This window comes from Bos taurus, chromosome 15 (assembly GCF_002263795.3).
Source record: "Bos taurus isolate L1 Dominette 01449 registration number 42190680 breed Hereford chromosome 15, ARS-UCD2.0, whole genome shotgun sequence".
In the NCBI taxonomy this organism is placed as follows: Eukaryota; Metazoa; Chordata; class Mammalia; order Artiodactyla; family Bovidae; genus Bos; species Bos taurus.
In genome coordinates, this window is record NC_037342.1 from 64,184,788 (window position 1) to 64,204,687 (window position 19,900).

Here is a 19,900-nt window from a genome sequence, read left to right on the forward strand (position 1 = left end):
CCCACTCCAGCTGGCATGGAGTCATGCCTCTCCATCCGCCGTGCCCCAAGTGCCAACTCCTCAAGAAGCAGGTAGTGATGGGTCCCCTCCCACAGCAGCTACAGACCTCCTCCTCTCAAGCACATTTCCTCATCGTCCTTCCATGACCTGGACATTTCCCCTGCAGAAGGAAGATAGCATGGCAACTGTTTTAAAGAAAAACGAAAAGGCAAATTTGACAGTTGCTCTCCAGACCCTTCCGAGTAAAGAGAGTCTAAGTCTTCACGCTGTAGGTGGATTCACCTCTGATTTCAGCACTGATCATGTCTCTACAGACACGACACCACCAGGAACCAGCCTCCTTCCTTCTGAATTACCTCCATCTTCCATGCCCTTCACACGAGCTACCCAGACTGTGTCCCCATCTCATAGTTTTTCCAGGACCAAGCCAGTGACTCACACAGCTGTGACAGACCATTCTGAGTTGCCAGTTTTGGCTTCCAAACAGGTGACAGCTTTTCCCTCCTCCAGTGAGGTCTATGATTTCTCAACAATGGGAGGCATGAGGAAGCCAGCAACCACAGATGTTTTCTGGAATTCTGTTGCAGCAGAAGCTGAGTCCCTTTCCACAGAACCCATGATGTCTGGCTGGCTGCAGCAAACAAATTATGATGTAAATGGGCACACAATTAACTCTACAAGTTGGGAAACTCACCCAGCTTCAGCCACTTCTCCTGGTGGTTTAAATTCCACTGCCAATACAATAAAATCTCAGGATTTCAAAGATAATGTTGGGCATTCAGTGACTGTGGAAGGTTTTAGCATCCAGGATCCAGGGTCTGGTATGAGCACCAACCAGCCCATCCAACAGTCAGATGTTACCACGGTTGGAAACCATACAGACTTCTTGTCCATAAACACTAACAACTACACCAGAGACTTCCAAACAGCTGAGATTGGATATTACCCACGTATAAGCCAACAAGCTGTGTCTCGTCCCCATCTACAGTCACCTGCCCACCCAACACATCCACTTGTGCTGAGCTCTCCAAGTCTGACTTCCACAGCTCGCTTGCCAGAAATGCTTTCAGATGAAACGGATACAAGTTTTCAAATCGCCGATGACATCTATCCATCTCCGGTGATAAATGCTTCCCCACCATTCCAGGATATCCTGAGGTTTCACTCTACCGCTGAATCGCCTTCTCTATCAACCAGTGCCTTATTCGGGACCCCGTCCAAAGCACCACGGCCTTCTCAGCGCCCTGAGAAATGGACAGGTGCAACCGCTAATGCAGGTAGTTTGTTTCCTGGTCCCTCCCAAGATAGAAATGTGACTGCTTCTGGGGCCAAAGCATCTTCAGGCTCAACACAAATACCTAGCTTTGCTCCAAAGGAGCAGATACGCCTGATTTTAGGATGATGGATGAGTTATTAGTCCAGATAGTCATGACCTTGATCTTCGGCCGGCTTGATTTTTTGGAACGTATTCAGAATTTAAGTGTCTTTATTTCCACCCATAGCTTTGCTCTAAGTGGCATTCTCATTACGGTTAATTGACTTAATGAACCTAAAGCCATTTTGCCTAAATTCCAGAGCTCAGGGACCTCTCACCCCAACAAACCCGTAATGACATCCATTCATCCCCACAAGTGGTGTGTGCATTCTGTGCCAATGACAAACTTTGCCTCTTCTCTTTGCAGTGGACTCCTCAGCGTTGCCCAAGGCAGAGCCGACAGCAGCAGCAGCAGCAACCACGTCGTTTCTTCGGAAATCAAGTCCACTGGTGCTGTCTGCAGCCCTGGTTGCTAAGGGCACCGGCAGCAGCCCTTCGGCCATGGCCTCGGGATTAGCCAAGAGCAGCTGGACCACTGCTCTAGCTAAAAACATCACGAGCAGTGCAGCATCTGGCCCCAAAGCAACACCAGGGGCAGCTCATCCAGCCTTCTCGTTCACACCAACCTACATGTTTGCAAGAACAGCACACACCATGAGCACTCACACAGCCATGCAAGGGAACATGGGCGCTACCTCTGGCCTGTTATCCACAACACACCTCCCCAGGAAACCACAAGCCATGCACACGGGCTTCCCGAACCCCACCAACCCAGACCTGCCCAGGGTGTCCACCACTCGCCCGCTGACCATCACAGCAGCCTTGACGTCCATCACCGCACCAGTGAGGGCCACCCGGATGCCGCCTTCATCAGCAGAAAACACAGATGTTGCTCTTCCCGCTGTGTCCACTGCTGTGGTCACAACTGGCAAGACAGCATCCAATCTGGAGTGTCACATGTCCAGTAAGCTCCTGGTGAAGACAGGTAAGAGTTCACTGCCCTGATTTGATGTGAAAGCTGCAAAAGCATCCTGGCCTCAGAGATGTAGCAGAGTTCTTAGATTTCTTTGAGGTCAGTGGTTCTCAACCAGTCCCTGCCACCACGTCTGGAGACGTTTTTGAGTGTCTACATCTTGGAGGGGAGGGAGGGTGTTTCAGGCATCTAGTGTGTTCAGAGACCAGGGATGCTGCTGAACCTACAGTGCACAGGATGGTCAGGCAACAGAATAATCCAGCCCAAAACATCCAAAGTGCTGAGGCTGAGAAGTCCTGATCTTTATTAAGTGATAGAGAAGAATCTCTTCTATCATGTGGAGAATATGACACAGAATCTAGCCCTGGGATCCATCCTGGTATCAGAGGCCTCCTGAAACCAGTTCCACTAGGGAGTCTGAAAAAGCAAAGGTACACCAAAATTTGCCTGTAGAGCATATCTGCAGGCGAACCTTGATGATGTGATGTCTACAGTGATGTCTCACACGTGTGAATGCTGTGATTAGTAAAATGCACGATCATAGGCAGGGCAACAGAACTCAGAAGGACTCTGGCATGTGTCTTCTCAACCATCGGATACTAAAAGTACAGCCATGGTTCTCTGTGTTGGCGCCTGAATTTTCTTCTGATGTTAAAAAGGAGACCTTCTTGAAAAAGTCGGGGTGATAGATGCTGGTTTTTTAGCCCCCACCTCTGAGTTGCAGCAAATGGGCCAAGAAGGCACACGGATGCTTTTAATAGTATGGTAGTGTCTGCTATAAAAAGCATTAGAAACATTATTTGAAAGAGCATGCCAGTGTTGAATGCTCACGTCCCGCCTTCCTCTTCACCCCACAAGGAATTAAATGAAATTATTTCTTGAGACACATCCTATTCTAAAATGGGAAATTGTGAAGCTAGGCATAGCAGAGAGCACAGTATCTTTTTCAATTTCTCAAGAAATTATACCATCTGGTTTTCCCCTCCCTCTGCCCCCTCCCTCCAGATCTCTGCCTCCCCGTCTGAGTGGCAGGCAACCCCAGCCTCCTTGATGTGGAAGTCTGGAACATTCTCCACTCCCTCTTCTTCACAACCCCCCTCACCCCAGCCACACCCAGTTGGTTCCTTCCTGTTCTGCCTCCTGAATACCTCTTCCCTCCACCCCCACAGCCCCTTTCCTGGTTCACATCACTCACCTACATTCTTCAACAGCAGCCAGATTTCTCTGTCTGCCTTCAGACTCCCCCCACCCCTCCAATCTATTCTCCAGTCTGCAGTCAAGGGAAGCTTCTAAAGTGCATGCCTTTGCTTAAACCCCTTCCTCTCCCACTGCCCTCAGGACCAGGCCTGGACTTGTAGACTGAAGTATTCACTTCTCTCCCCTGTGCCTTTGCACTTGGTCTTCCCTCTGTTGAGAGTGGCCAGGGCAGTCCCTCTGGCCTTGGCCCAGCTCACGCCCATCATCCTCCAAGACTTCATGGAAGCATCAGTTCCTCCCGGAAACCTTCCCTGATCCCTACGCCCTTGCCCCAGTCAGGGCCGGATGCTTCTCCAGGGGCCCCCAACTACATCCTAGGCTTCCCTTCAGGGAGCACCTGTCGTGCTCCATCACAAATGCCTCTTCTCCACGCCAGGTCTCCATCCTGCTTGTGGGGTGGGGACTGCACGTCCTGATGCAGGGTTGATTTAGGCTGTTTTAGGATGCAGGGCCTGCCCTTAGGGAGGCACTCAGGGATGCTGTTGCAGGAATTTCCTTGCATGCAGACCAGTCAGAGGCAGGCACACTGGCTTTAGCCTGGCTTTCAGAGTTAGAGGCAGTGACGGTCGGAAGTGAAGTGCCACTAGCGTGCTAGCTGTGTCTCTACTAGGGCCACCCAAATGGCTGGGCCTTCTTCCTGTAGGACGTGAGCGGGACCAACAGAGCTGCCGCTCCAGCTATGCTAAATGGGAAAATTGTGAAACTGGGAAATTAAACCATCTGGTTTCAGTTGGCCCTGTGCCCACCAGCTTTGCTCAGAACCTGCAGGGGGTGCTGGGTGGCTGGGGAGGAGCAAGGGCTCATGATTAGGTAGGAGGTCTGCTGCCTTCTGCTGATGGTGTGCTTCTCTTTCACCCCACAGTTCTCTTTCTGACCCAAAGGAGGATGCAGATCAGTGAAACCCTGAAGCTCAATATAGCCAAAGGGCTCACACAAGCCTTGCGGAAGGCGTTCCACCAGAATGACGTCTTGGCTCATGTAAGCCCCCTGTTCTTGAAACCAGGCTCATCCAGCCACGTCTTCTTTTTGGGTCCAGACTCTGTTTACATTGCTTCTGTCCTCCCTGGGCACCATAACCACCACGGAAGTAGATCCTCATTCTTCATTTTGGCAAATAGCTAACGTGTGGTAGCAGGAGAAGGAGGTCAAATTTGGAGATAGAAAATTGAGGATAATTGTGTCTAGTTTTTGGGTTGTTTTTTTAAAAGCCTGGATGTACTTTATAAAAATTGCCCCATTATCCTGTTATTTGGGGAAAGTATTTAATTGTGTCAGTGTAATTTTGCAGAAATCATCCACTGCTTTTTATCTTCCTCACCATGGTAAACAGTTGGCGATTTATTTCTGGACATTTAAAAATTACTCTGACTTGTAAATTGAGTCTAACTTTGCTTAAATTGAGAGCAACAGACAAGGAAGTAAGCATTTTTTTTTCTCTCCAAACACTTTCATGCCAAGTACTATTTAACAACCACCAACTGATTTCGATGGCATATCCAAGTGATGGAAGTTTTGCTCTACTCCCTTTTGGTTTGATTCCAAGTTTTAAAGCAGTACATGTGATGGGCAGTCAGTGGACAGCCCTTTACATCACTTAAAAATATCGCTTCAGCTTTCTGCTCTGATGCTCTGCACAGCCGCATTCAAATTAGTGGTACCTTCCCCGCCACCACACCACGGACTAGGAAGGAGATTGGGTACAGTTTATTCATCATTGTTAATCTCTTTTATATACTTCTGAAAAGAAGAAGAGGAAATGCTCTCTACAAGAGACATCTGTGGTTTCTGCACCAGAAACTTTATTTGAAAGTTGAAAATGTGAATGTTTCCCTGTGGTTACCTGAGACAGTTTTCATTAAACTTTGGTTGTTTGAAAATTAGCCTCACAGTTTTTGCTCTTTGTTGCATATCATCACAGACCGCTGTGAGAATTAGTATGTAGTAGAAGGCAATGGCACCCCACTCCAGTACTCATGCCTGGAAAATCCCATAGATGGAGGAGCCTGGTAGGCTGCAGTCCATGGGGTCATGAAGAGTCAGACTTGACTGAGCGACTTCACTTTCCCTTTTCACTTTCATGCATTGGAGAAGGAAATGGCGACCCACTCCAGTGGTCTTGTCTGGAGAATCCCAGGGACGGCGGAGCCTGGTGCGCTGCCGTCTATGGGGTCGCACCGAGTCAGACACGACTGACATGACTTAGCAGCAGCAGCAGTTATTTTTAAATCAGTTTTTATTTTAAAAAAACACTTAAGATTAGGATTGTCATATATGCACTACTTTATATAAGATGATAACTAATAAAGACCTACTATATAGTATAGGGAACTCTATTCAATACTCTGTAATGACCCATATGGGGAAAGAATCTAGAAAGGAGTGGATATATGGATATGTATAACTGATGCACTGTACTATACCACAGAAACTAACACAACACTTTGAATTGACTATGGTTCAATAAAAATTTAACGGAAACATATTTCTTTCGAAAGGATGTTTGATATCATCACCATGAATAGAAGTCAGGATCATTTGCTGCAAGTAGAAGGCAATGATAAAAATGAAATAAGGGAGTTTCCTGATGGTCTAGTGGTTAGGATTTGGCGCTTTTACTTTCATGGCCCAGTTTCAATCCCTGGTCAGGGAACTGAGATCCTACAAGCTGCATGGCATGACCAAAATTTAAAAATGAAAATGAAAATAGTGGAGACAGCCTGTTAAATTCAAGTTAGATATTACTGCTTGCAGAAGGCATTAAGGCTGGGGCCTGGCGTCCCTTTGTTTGTTTAAAAATATGATTAGCAAGGATTAGAGAGGTGTTAGAAGTCAACTGTCCTCAAACTGAGACTTGCTTCTTGAGATATTAATATTAGGAGGATGGGAATGGAAGTCACCTTCTTTCTGGGTGATTTGGTGGTATTTGGTGCTGAGTCCGTGTTCCATCCAGAAATACCTCTTGTCCCTCCTAATGTCACCTTGAACACCAGCTTCAAGTGACAAGGTGCTGAGGAGCACACAATGTGGAGAAGCAAAGGACACCCAGCCTCCTGCAAAATCAGTTGTCTTGGTTTCTTTGGCAAAAAACATGAGACTCCTAATGGAGATGGAAGAATAAGGGGAGGAAAGGCGGTGTTCGAAACACCCTGAACTGTTGATATCAAACATGAGGAAAGCAAAACAAAATAAGAATAAGGTCAAAAGCCTCAAAACTCTTCCAGTTGGGTGAGAGAGAGCTCAGATCATCAGCATCCCTTAGGACTCCTTTGCTGTAAGAGAAATTCTCCATGGCCCAGCCTTGCCTTGGTCATGAGCCAGTTACAAGCCAAGAATAGAGTTAAATCCGAACAGTTCTCTCAGCTTCTAAAGAGAGGGCTTCACCTCATTTACTACCTGGCCCTTGTCTGGAAGGGGCCTGAACTTCATCTATCATTTCTGCCTTTTAATGTTTATGTTCTTGTGCTCTGTCACTCACTCATGTCCAACTCTTCGCAACCCCATGGACTGGGGCCCACCAGGCTTCTCTGTCCATGGGATTTTTCAGGCAAGAATACTGGAATGGGTTGCCATTTCCTGTTCCTAGAGATCTTCCCAACCCATGGTTGAACCCACGTCTCCTTCATTTCCTGTATTGCAGGTGGATTCTTTACCCACTGAGCCATTAGGGAAGGCCCTTTAATGTTTATAAATGATGAGAAGTATGGTACAGCCGTTTTCCCAGCATTCCTACCCCAGGAAATCTCTTTTGCCTGCTGTCTCCTGCCTGCCTTCCTGGGTGGTAATTGGTGCTCACAGGATTAAACTGAGACACTTAAGGAATAAAAAAAAAAACTACCCACAGACTTAATTCTGTTTCAGAATTAAATATAGATTTAATTCTATATCCATAGGTTCAACACAAATTATATTTTGTTGTATTCTGATATTTTGAGATCTGCCAGTCCCATCAGCTTATAGCACTGCTAGAATATTTGTCAAATGGGAACGTCCTCCTCCCCAGCCATGCTGAGCAACCATTGTGGTTCTAAGAAACACCAAGAGAGACTTAAAGTATGGTGGAAATGAACACTAAGTTCTTTGGGTCCATTTGTCTTGTAGGTGGACCTTCTGGAACATTCCCACAACATCACCGTTGGTTATTACGCCACCAAAGGGAGGCTGGTCTACTTGCCTTCCACAGTGATCGAAATGCTGGGTGTTTATGGGATCAGCAACGTCACTGCGGATGTGAAGCAGCACACCCCAAACCTGCAGTCTGTGGCTGTACTTGCCTCCCCGTGGACTCCCCAGCCTGCGGGCTACTTGCAGCTGAAAACAGGCAAGTAATTCAGAAGAAAAGGATTCCTCTTCATTCTGGGATTGTGGGCGCTACCAGGAGGACACCTGTTTGAACACTCCATCACTGGAATTCCCTGGTGGTTCAGTGGTTAAGACGCCATGCTCCCAGTGCAGGGGGTACAGGTGTGATCCCTGGTCAGGGAACTAAATCCCTCATGCCACAGCTGAAGATGCCACAAGTAAGGCCTGGGGCAGCCAAATAAAAAAAGGAAAATTCCATCACTAGCTGCTGTGTCATTTCTTAGAGTCCTCGTGTACCTTCCTCCAGGGGCCTTGCTAATCTAATGTCCAAGTTCCCTGCACAGCAGCCTAAACTTTTCCAACCTGGATTCATGAGAAATATTCCTTCACAGAAGTCTTCCCAATTTATATGAGTATATAGTACTTATGAGCATCAGGTACTGTATTTTCTTTTCCTGTATTACCAGTGGATACTGAGGAGGATTGAGTATCCTCAGCATAAAATCTGCGCTTTGCAACAACATGTTCCAGATGCCCTTGAATTAGAATCTTTGAGCTTAGGCCTTAGAGTCTTTCTTTTAAACTCCCTGATGGGACTTCCCTGGTGGTCCAGTGGTTAAGAATAAGCTTGGTAATGCAGGGGTCACAGGTTCCATCCCTGGCCTGGGAGTATTCCATATGCTGCGAGGCAACTAAGCCCGTGTGCCACAGCTACTGAGTCCGTGTGCTCTGCAACAAAAGCTCACTGCACCTGGAGAAGTCTCCCTCTTTCTACAACTAGAGAAAGCTCTTGCGCAGCAGTGAAGACCCAGTGCAGCCTAAATAGATGTTTTTTAAAATGTTGTATGTTTTTTTAAATTCTGATCTTGTGGTTTGAAAGCCACAAGAGTAGAGGAACCTTTGAAACTGAAAGACTCAAACAACTTAGTCAACTAAGTCAATTGACTTTTTTTTTCCTTCCAAAGAAATAGAAGACATGATCACTCTAAAGTCATTTTGTAGTCTTGGAGCAGATGTTTCCATATGCCAATAATTGAAATCACAAAATTCTTTGCATTGGAGGGGATCTCAGGTTTGATCATGTTTTTAATTCTTCTATATTATAAATCACTTTAAGAGCCACTTCCAAAACTATGACTGTCCTTATTTGCCTGATTTCTCTAATGTAAAATCATGCCGTTTTGTATCATGACTGCCGTTAAGTTCAAGGAATTAAGACGTAGAGCTTTGGTGAGCATTGATTTATTACTCTCATTCTAGTGCTACAGTTTGTGAGCCAGTCCGACAACATACAGTCCTGCAAATTTGCTCAGACCATGGAACAGAGGCTACAGAGGGCCTTCCAGGATGCCGAGAGGAAAGTTCTGAATACTAAAAGCAACCTGACGATTCAGGTAAGTGGGAGTGTGCTTCAGCCTGTAGTTGACAGAGACCACCCGGAACCCAAATGTTGGCAAGAAGTGCTTTGGTTCCCATTTCAAAGCTGCCTTTGTACTTCTGGTATGCGAGGATATCTAGGGTTGATCGTACAAGAGAGATGATGTACCCCTGTGTACCTGCTGTGATTTGGGATTTTATGTTTATTTTCCCTTGTGAAGCTTCCTCAAGTCTTTCTAATATACTTATTTTTTTTAATGTACTAGAATATACTCTACATGTCAGATGTCTCATATAAAATGAATCATTTCTAAATAACTAATTCACCTAAGATTTCCTTTTCTGTGATTTTAATTCAGTTTATTTTCCGGGTATCCACAGGAACAATCACCTTAGTTTAAGGACACACATCTTATATTTAGGGCTTACTGTGTGCCAGGACTGTGCTAAATGTTTTATAAATGCTTTGCTATGTAATACTCAAGACATCCTTCTGAGGTGTTATTATCAGCATTTCACAGAAAAAGGAATGGAGAGAATGGTAAGAAACTTCCAGAATTAGGACTTGAGGCAAAGCCTGTACTGTAATCCACCATGCTCTGCTAGCATCAACGCAACATAGAAATGGGATCCTTGATGAAATTTTCAGCAGGCATTTGACTTCTCTTCTAGGGCAGTCTCAGTACTGGTACACTGTATTTCAACTTCCTGAATTTGCAGTAGACATGCTACCAAATGTCTCTCTCAGACCCATTTTTTACATTTCTATAGACGACATCTCCCTAAAGACAGATGCTTCTTAATAATTTTCATCCAGTCCCCAAATTTCTCTGATTGTACTAACCAATCTGTCTGTTTTACTGAACTAAAAAGCCTTTGCAATTAAACCCAGTGGTTTTAAAATTAACATTTAGCTTAAATGAATTATCAGCAAAGCCAATATGATGTGGAAGGCATACAATTTAATTTGAATGAGCAGTTGTCCCTTTCTAGATTCACCCAAAGTATATATGGAAGTATCTCATTATGATCTGGTTCATATTTGACTAAGATCTAAAAACATGTCACAGACATAAGATTTATGTAAGGAGTGTGACTCAGCTCCTTTGTGGGGGATCTTTTTCTTTCTGATTGCGTTTGTGATCCTCACAGGTACATGAGTCTTATTGAAGCTTGGCAGAGGAACATATTCTAATTATAATCAGGAAGTACAGACTTACAGAGCAACTTCTTTTTATCAGCCAGTGGAAGGGACACCAAGATAAATAAGCTGCCCTTGGCCTTAAGAAGCCTCTCTTGTGTTGTTGTATGGTAGTCATGGCCATGAGATGAAACTTTGTAAAGTAAGCAACAAACACTCCTTGGAAAAGACTACAGCAGGCAATTAGAAAATTGTATCTAAATAGATTTTAGATGCTCTTGAATGTATCAACAGCTCTTGATATGAATGGGTAATTGGGTGAATTGTTTTAATAACCCTCTTTCACTTTTTGCCTTGGCTAACAGGAAGCCCAGAGCGAAAGCTGTTGTGTAGATTTAATAACCCTCTAGGCCACAATGTTATGCATAGATCATTACATGCTAATCATCCCCCAGGGTTGTCATTAATCTCTTTTTTTAAGGACCTGGTTTTGCAATTAATAAATTTCCCTTTTATTGTATTAAATATAATTTGTGGGGCACCTTGGATCGCTTGTGTAATAAAACCATGTAAATATTTAATTTTTTTGGAGGGTCATTGAAAAAGTTACTTCTTAGTTTTTACTTGTATAGCATTGATATTAAGGGCTAGATTATAGTAGGCTCAAGTAAGACTTTTTGATTATAAGTGATGGAATGCAAGCTCACAAGGCTTATGCAAAAAGAGGAAGTGATTGGCTCATGTAAGCGAAAAGTCTGTAGCTTCTTACTTCAGGAACAGTTGGACCCAGGTGCTTGCATGATTTCTTCATGAAATTCTCTCCTCATCTCTTGGTTTGCCTTGCTATAGGCTGGCATTATCCTCAGGCTCCTGGTGCCTCCAAGTTTGTCTCATCTTTATTACTCACAGTCTCATGGAACCAGAGTGCCTTTGGTTCCATGTCATTCCAGTCAAAATCCTGGGATTAGGTTTCATTGAATCCTCTTGGATCATGTGCTCATTTCTAGACCAGTAACTGTGATTGAGGATATGAAATGTCCCAGTCAACTAAGCCTGACTGAGATACCCACTCCTGGAACCGGACCGGGGCAGCTCAACCCAAAGCGCATGAACTCATAGGAGAGAAGTGGTGTTTCCTCAAGAGAAATTGTGGTGCTGACATGGAAGAAGGAAGAATGGATACTAAGGATGAAAACAATGGCTTTCCATTCCATCAGCTTTATGGGTCTAATTAACTAAATGAATCATGGCACGAATGAATGGGAAGTAAGAGATGATGTCAGAACCCAAAGGAATCTAAGAATAGAGGGGTGATGGGAAAGTGTTCTATGCAAGGGCATGACTATGAGGGAACCGTGATATGACCTTGTTTTCAGGGCTCTGGTTTCTTCTTTATGAATCTGTTGTTAAGTAGCCCCCAAGAGTGACTACACTTTTCTTAGCTATAAAAAAGATGAGTAAAGAAAACATAAATGGAAAGACATTCTGTGCTTATGAATTGGAAGACTTAATGTTGTTATGATGTCAAGTACTACCAAGAATGATTGATAGATTCAATCCAATCCCTATCAAAATTCCAGTGACGTCTTTTGCAGAAATAGAAAAATCTATCCTACAATTCACATGAAATCTCAAGGGACCCCAAATTGCTAAAACAATCCTAAAGAGGAAAACAAACTTGGAGATCTCACACTTCCTGATTTCAAAACTTAGTGCAGAACTATGGTATTCAAAACAGGATGGAACTGGCATAAAGACAGAAATATGGACCAATGGAACCAAACAGAAACCCCAGAAATAAATACATACACGATCAAATGATTTCTGACAAGACCATTAAGTGGGGGAAGGGACAGTCATTTCAGCCAATCAGTTCAGTTCAGTCCTGGGTGTTCTTTGGAAGGAATGATGATAAAGCTGAAACTCCAGTACTTTGGCCACCTCATGAGAAGACTTGACTCATTGGAAAAGACTGTGATGCTCGGAGGGATTGGGGGCAGGAGGAGAAGGGGACGACAGAGGATGAGATGGCTGGATGGCATCACTGACTCAATGGACGTGAGTTTGAGTGAACTCTGGAAGATGGTGATGGACAGGGAGGCCTGGCGTGTTGCAATTCATGGGGTCACAAAGAGTCGGACACGACTGAGCGACTGAACTGAACTGAACTGAACTGAATGTAAACCAGGGACTTGAACAGATGTTTGAACACCAGTGTTCATAACATTATTCACAGCAACATTAAGTGTCCATCAGCAGGTGAATGAATAAATAAATGTAGTATATCTATGCCAGGGAATATTATTCATTTTTAAAACAGAGGGAAATTCTGACACGTGCTTCAACATGGGTGTACCTTGAGGACATCATACTAAATGAAAGAAGCCAACCACAAAAGGACAAATACTGTATGATTCCACTTATGAAAAGTGTTTGAAGTAAAGTCGCTCAGTCGTGTCCGACCCTTTGTGACCCCATGGACTGTAGCCTACCAGGCTCCTCCATCCATGGGATTTTTCCAGGCAAGAGTACTGGAGTGGGGTGCCATTGCCTTCTCCAGGGGATCTTCCTGACCCAGGGATTGAACCCAGGTCTCCCGCACTGCAGGCAGACGCTTTTACCGTCTGAGCCACGAGTGTAGCTTTGTCAAATTAATAGAGACAGAAAAGCTGAATGGTGGTTCCCAGGGACTAGGAAGAGGAAGAAATGGGGAGTTATTTAGTAGGTACAGAGTTTCAGTTTGGGATGATGGAAAAGGTTTGGAAATGGACAGTGGTGATGATTGCCCAAGAATGTGAATGTACTTAATGCCACTGTACACTTTAAATGGTTAAAATAGTATAACATAATGTGTATTTTACCACAGAAAGTATGAAACTAATATAGTGTTGTATGTTAATGAAGTCTCCTCAATAAAAATGTTCTCAGTTAAAAAAAGTATAACTTACTTTGTCAAGTGTAGTATATACTAAGATACCATACTGCAAGCTCTTTGGGATCCAGTGAGACTTAGTTTTGTTGAAAAGAAACAAGCATATATACATATACGTACATATATATATGTATATGTGTATATATATATATATATAAAATGTTCCAAATAGAGATAAAGATTGCAAGGTTACTTTAGTTATTATTTTTTAGGTGACAGTACAGTGAGGTCTTTTGAGTTATTCAGAAAGAAGTACCTTTCTTCTTGGTACCTTGGGAAAGAGGTGTGAATACCTGTGGCTAAACCACATTCCAAAAATCCTCTGGAGAGGAAGTAAGAGTTGACCAGAAATGTTGACTCTATATGTCAGTAATCATGGGACTCTAGGCGCTGTGTTAGAGAACTTAAAAAGGAACTTGCTCTTATGGGAAAAACTTCGAAATAGCTTGAAGAAGCTTACTCTTGATAGTCTTCAAAGTAAGTTTTAAAAGGAATGCTGCAGAGATATCTGTGTCTGAGCACACAAAGGTTTTAGACAGACTGGGTATCAGTTCCTGGCAAAAAGAGAGGACATATTCAAATGAAGGCAATTTGAGGAAAGTCCAATGAAAAGGACTTTACAGAAGTGTGCCCAGGCTCTAGGGGGACCAGGGGGGTGGTGCAGCTTTCAAGGCTGTGACTTTGGGGCTGATGAGGTGAGGGGACAGAGCAGTTGTGGGAAACTTGGGCCAGAAGTGCGCAACAAGAGCTGTGACCCCCCCCAGGAGGGAGCTCCCAACACCAGCTCTCTGACCTCACTCTCCTCCTTCTCGCCCACATCCTCCTGAGCTCCCTGTAGCTAACATCAGGGCACCAAGTAGCCCATTGGTGTGCTCCACAGAATTCTGCCTCTGGGGGCACTGAGCAGGATGAGGGCAGGGTAGCAAATGGATCTGGTGGGGGAGGGGCAGACATCCAGCGCAGAAGCCCACAAAGACTGTCTCACCAGGCAGAACGCCTTCCTACTGCATCTGTTTTTCACATTTCATCTGTGGGGTGTTTGTGTGTATATACACTGACCCATGAAAGTCTCATTTCTTCATAACTAAAAACCTGACTTAAAGATTCAAGAAGAAAACTATACCATCTCATAGTAATATTAACATATTCTATATTGAATTGATAGACCGCAATGAAATGGAATCTCTCTCGAAAGAAGCTGTTTTCTATTTCTGCATTCTTATTGTCATCAGTTTTCATCATGCTATCCATTACTAGGTTGGTGACCAGTGGCGTGCATTCTCTGTCCTTTCAACTTTAAAATTCCCCAGAAGTTTGAATCAGGCTTTCTCGGTCTGAGCAGTTGAGCCCTCCTTAAATTTATCATTCCTATGCTCTATAGTGTATCTTCAGAACCATAAAAATAGCCTGCGAGCATTTAGCCCCTGGAAAAGATACAGCACCTGTGGTTAAAACCTGAAGTCAGGCTGCACAGGTTTGGATCCTGGCTCTGTCACTTATTAGCTGTGTGACCTTGGGCAAGTCCCTTGATCATTCTGGGCTTCAGTTTCCTCCTCTGTCAAAGGATATACCTCCATGACAGGATACACCTCCTAGGGTTGTGGTGAGGATTAAATGAGATCATGTGCCCTTGGAACGATACCTGGTACGAGATGCCTGGCATGTTGTGAGCCATCATAAGTGACAACTGTTGTTATTCTTATCTCTTCCTTGCTCTCTTCCCACCTCCCTTTCATTCCTAACCTCTCCTTAAGCTTCTCTTCCCACGGCCTCCATGAAACAGACCCTCGTCTTATTTGGCATGTCTCCCTCCCCTTTCCTCCTGTGTCCATTCAGATGGTGAGCACATCCAACGCCTCCCAGACAGTCACCTTGGTGTACGTGGTGGCCAACCGAAGCTCCTTCCTCAACGGCACCGTGGCCAGCAGCCTCCTCCGCCAGCTCTCCGCTGAGCTGGTGGGGTTCTACCTCACCTACCCGCCGCTCACCATCGCGGAACGTGAGTATGTTCGAGCTGTGTTTGAGTCCCTGTAGGACTCTACCGTCTTCTCCGGGAGCTTGTCCATTTAGCAAGCCTCCATGGTGCCATGTGCTAACTCTTTTGTCATAAAATCACAACTGTAATATGTGACTGAAGGGGGTTGAATTGATGAAAACGTCACTGCATGTTGTAAAAAGCACTGGCTAGGTGCTTTTACCCTTCACTTGTCTTGTATCTCATTTAATCCTCACAACTACCCTCTATGGTAGGTGCAAAATTAGCGCCATTTTGCAGAAATGGGAAAATTGAAACTCCAAGAGGTTTAACTCCAAGATGCCTACTCTGACATAGCTGGTGAGACATCAAACCTGGGGCTTGAACCAAGCAGTCTGTCTTCTTAGCTTATAACATTGCCCAGTAGAGCGTCTGTCTGTCCTCATGGCAATCTTGGTTGCTAGGGTTTCCCCCACTTCTGCCATCACCAAAAATTCCCAGGCCTTCAGCCCTTGCCTGGGCTATAGATATTATAATGCAGCTCACGTGCAGTCAGCATCGTGACTTCACTTGATGAAGTCCCCATAGGCTTGTGGCCTCCTCTTTCTCTAACGCTTCAGTTGCATAATCCTCATTATCATGCAGCAGGCATAGACTTCGAAGATGCAGCCTACATTTTGTACCCAAACACTTACTCAGTAGCCAAAGGAAGTATAGATCCCTGCTCTTAAATTTAATTGTTGATACATACTCAAGGTCACTGGGTAAGTGTATTTTTTTAAACATGTATTAGCAAAGTTGTTTTCATTTCCCTCTATGGTTCCTTTTTATATTGTAAATAAGTGAGATAATGTGCTAATGTACTTATTAGCACAAAGTAGCCACTCAGACTTTATAAAAAAATGTTAGTTTAGTGGCAAGCTTTTGTGAATTTCCATGTACTCAGAAAAGATGACTCTGGATTTTATGGAAAAGATAATATCATAAAAGATGGCATTATGTCACCTGGTAGCATGTGAAGGATTTATTTTCTTTGATCATCTTGATAGTCTAAGAATAATAATAATAACACAACTGTGATTTACTGAGTACTTATTATGTGCCAAATAATGTGCTAAACTCTGATGGTCACCACACTATAAAGAAATGGGACCATTGCTTGCAAGCATTTAGCTACTAAACTTAGTCTTTGGAAAGATCCATTCAAGAAATAATTATTCCTAAAAATATGTTATGATGGGTAATTTTTTTAAAAAGAAGGCTATAGTTGACAGGTTCTCGTTGAAGGTCTTGACAGTAAAATTGTTTTGCCTTAAGAAGGTTTGGATGGAAAAGCTGAAAGCAGACACCCAAAGCCTTAGAAAACTCTTCTGAAAGTTAGCCCTTTACTGAGTATTTTAGTTTTCTGAAAAGCAAGTTTCAGGCTGTATGTCCTAGAGTTCCCAAGAATGATAGAGCAGGATTTAGCTGCTTGGTATTTTGTCAGCTGTGTCTATTTCCCCGAACAAAATCTATATATAAAAGTTGTGAAATTAATTTGGTGTGTTTCTTGTTTGTTTTAGCGCTGGAATACCCCAACCTTGATATATCAGAAACGACGAGAGACTACTGGGTAATTACAGGTAATCTCTTCTCTCTTTGCTCCTTTCACCGTATCAGGTTGGTTTATTTTTAAAAGCTTGCTTGCCTTTCAGTGATAGAATTGGCGTCTTTTCTTGGATTCTGCCGTATAAGCCAAGGAGTTCCTTCCATAGGACCAGAAATGGAGTAAACTGAGATAAGAACCTGGGCTCTGTGACAACCTAGAGGGGGTCAGCTGGGGTGGGAGGTGGGAGAGAGGCTGAAGAGGGAGTGGACATGTATATACCTATGGCTGATCCATGTTGAGGCAGAAACCAACACAATGTTGTAATTATCCTTCAATTAAAAATTAAAAAAAAAAAGACATCACACTGAAGATGGGTGTTAAATAATCAGTTCAAAACAGCTACCTTGAAAGTCCTAGTCTGGAGCCTTCTTCTTGCAAAACATGCATCCATCAGAAGGAAGAGCATTAAGCTGTGGAGGGCTGGGGCATGTCCATGCGAATGGTTGTCTATTTGTTTAAAGATCGTAGGCCTTTCTGCACTGCCCTACAAAACCCAGTGGAAGTCAGAGGAATGCCAGGCATGCACTTTTCTCTCTCCCTGGGCACACCCACACTGATCCTGTTGAAGCCCAGCGTGTCCTGACAGTGAAGGCGGACGGAAGTAGAAGGGTGTTTGGGTGGCATTTTCCTTGACATTTTCTAGCTGAGATTTATGAAACAGCAAAAAAAAGTTCTTGTTTGTGTTTTTCAAAAGCCAGACAGTAGCTCTGAAAATTAGAGAAGCAAGGATTAGAAGCAGAGAACAGAAGCTTGTAGGAGGCAGAGTGACTAGCTGGGTCATTAAGGGTGGTGCCGAAAGCTCAGCTTCTCTGTTCACTGGTGCCAAATTGAATCTCAGAGGCAGTTTGGAGTGAAGTAGAAATGGATAGCTTCATTGCTTTGCTAGCAGGGGATACCGCAAGCTCCTGCCTCAAAAAACTACATGTCCCAACCTGGGAGGATTTGATGAGGGGTTTTATAGCAATAGTTCAAGGTAGGGTTTTATAGCAATAGTTCAAGGTAGGGTTTTATAGCAATAGTTCAAGGTAGGGTTGCTAAAAAGATTAAGGTGTGTGTAGGGTCTCCAGGTGGTGCTGGTGGTAAAGAACCTGCCTGCCAATGCAGGTAGATGTAAGAGACGTGGGTTCAATCTCTGGGTTAGGAAGATCCCCTGGAGGAGGGCATGGCAACCCCCTCCAGTATTCTTGCCTGGGGAATCCATAGACAGAGGAACCTGGAGGGCTACAGTCCATAGGGTTGCAAGGAGTTGGACATGACTGAAGCGACTTAGCACGCCCGGGGTCTCAGGTGGTTGGTCTCCTATTCTTGACGCACTTCTCTGGTCCCTGTAAATCTTGCCTCACGTGGTTTTGTGGCAGCTCTCTCCTTCATTAGCAGCTGTTCTGGATCTGCCCTTTGGAACTTGGGGAAGGTTACAGTGGCTGGAGTCTTGCCTACAAGAAATGGGGACAGAAAGGCTTCCATGCCCAGGAGCCCCAAAGGGTCCTCCTCGGTTTCAAGGGGAGGGACAGGAAGGTGTTGGTCTGCTAGAGCTGCTACCCTAGGCTGGGGAGTGAGGGTGGGGGCTTCAACCACAGGAATTTATTTTCTCATAACTCAAGAGGCTGGAGGTCTAATATCAAGGTGTCAGCAGGGTTGTTTGCTTCTGAGGTTCTCTCTCCCTGGCTTGGAAAACATCCACCTTCCCTCTGTGCAGGTCTGTGTCTTAATTTCCTCTTCTTACAAGGATACCAGTCATTTAGGACTAGGCGCCACCCTAATGACCTCATTGTATCTTAATTGCCCTATCCCAAACAGTCACATTCTGAGGTCCTGGGGGATAAAACATCATCAGATGGGGTGTGGGGGAAACAACTCCGCCCATAACAAAGAGGGAGCAAGATTTTGCAAGTCCTGGAAGATGAGCCTGGACAAGCAGGCCCTCCCCAGCCTCCCTCTTCCCTTCCCTGTCTCTCCCTCCCTTGCGGTCCCAAACAAGCAGTAAGTGGGTGCTGGCTGGAATACTAACTAGGAGCTCGGTGAAGCCTGCTCAAGACCTCTCCTAAACTGCAGAAAATTGTGTTTCTTTCTGCCCTGCAAGGCCATGGATTTGCAGAGATTATTTTACCTGCGAAGAAAGCCAACAAAAGAAATGTGTTTACAAAGGAAAACAGCAGCGACCCACCAGAGCTTATGCCCAAGAGAGACAGTGCTAACCCAGCAACACATTTTTGAAGCCAGCAGGTTATGTAACACTTATAAAATCATGTTTCCTGCCCAAGGAATGCTTTTTTTTAAACTTGCAGATACATACCCCCCCTTCTCTAACTTTAATATTGACGTTTGATGGTAAGACACCCTGTCCTTGTCAACCTCTTGTTTTGTCCTTTCCTCAGGTACCTCTGTCTGAGTGACACGTGCTTAATAAAAGGCTCCATACATGGTCTTGTTTTCAGGATTCTCTTGTGACTTGACTGGACATCCCTCACTTGTTATCACTGGTGCTGCTGTTGGTAATCAGCATACACAATGACCCCCCACCCAACCCATCTCAACACTGTGTTCGGGGCTCATTGGACCAGTTGATTTCTACTTGAGGGGCAGGGAGAGAGGGGAAGAGTTTCAGGTTTCAGGAGGACCCTCCTGCCTTCCCTTTGGCCCATGACCACTTTCTAGACCTGTGGGCAGTCACCACCAACTTTTACCGTCATTTCTAGAAGGGGTAGGAGATTGGGAACGGAGAGATGAAGATAGCTTTGTTCAACCCATTCCCCAGGCCAGGAGCCTGAGGCCACTGGGCTTCTCAGGAGAAAGGAGAGGAGCTGTAGTCCTGGAACACAGCTCTGTGTTTTCCAGGCAATTCCTTCCTCTGCTGAGGACCTGTCTAGCGAAGCAGGAGGTGCCTTTGAGCAACAACAGCTACTGCTTGTGGGCATCCTCTCAAGGGCTTTATGGCACTATGCTAGAAGCAGTTTTCTTTTATAAAGTATTCTGTTCTTCATGA

At 44.5% G+C, this 19,900-nt stretch overlaps 1 protein-coding gene across 2 annotated transcripts in view; it reads left to right on the top strand.

The window, feature by feature from the left end:
* KIAA1549L (KIAA1549 like) overlaps window positions 1-19,900 on the top strand; it is a 320,960-nt gene that overhangs the window by 195,849 nt on the left and 105,211 nt on the right. For both annotated transcript variants that reach the window (XM_059875159.1, XM_024975896.2), the window contains exons 3-8: window positions 1,683-2,300; window positions 4,408-4,523; window positions 7,644-7,863; window positions 9,105-9,238; window positions 15,131-15,293; window positions 16,832-16,891. In XM_059875159.1, the coding sequence (XP_059731142.1) occupies window positions 1,683-2,300; window positions 4,408-4,523; window positions 7,644-7,863; window positions 9,105-9,238; window positions 15,131-15,293; window positions 16,832-16,891 (1,311 nt within the window). The remainder of the gene's footprint in view (window positions 1-1,682; window positions 2,301-4,407; window positions 4,524-7,643; window positions 7,864-9,104; window positions 9,239-15,130; window positions 15,294-16,831; window positions 16,892-19,900) is intronic.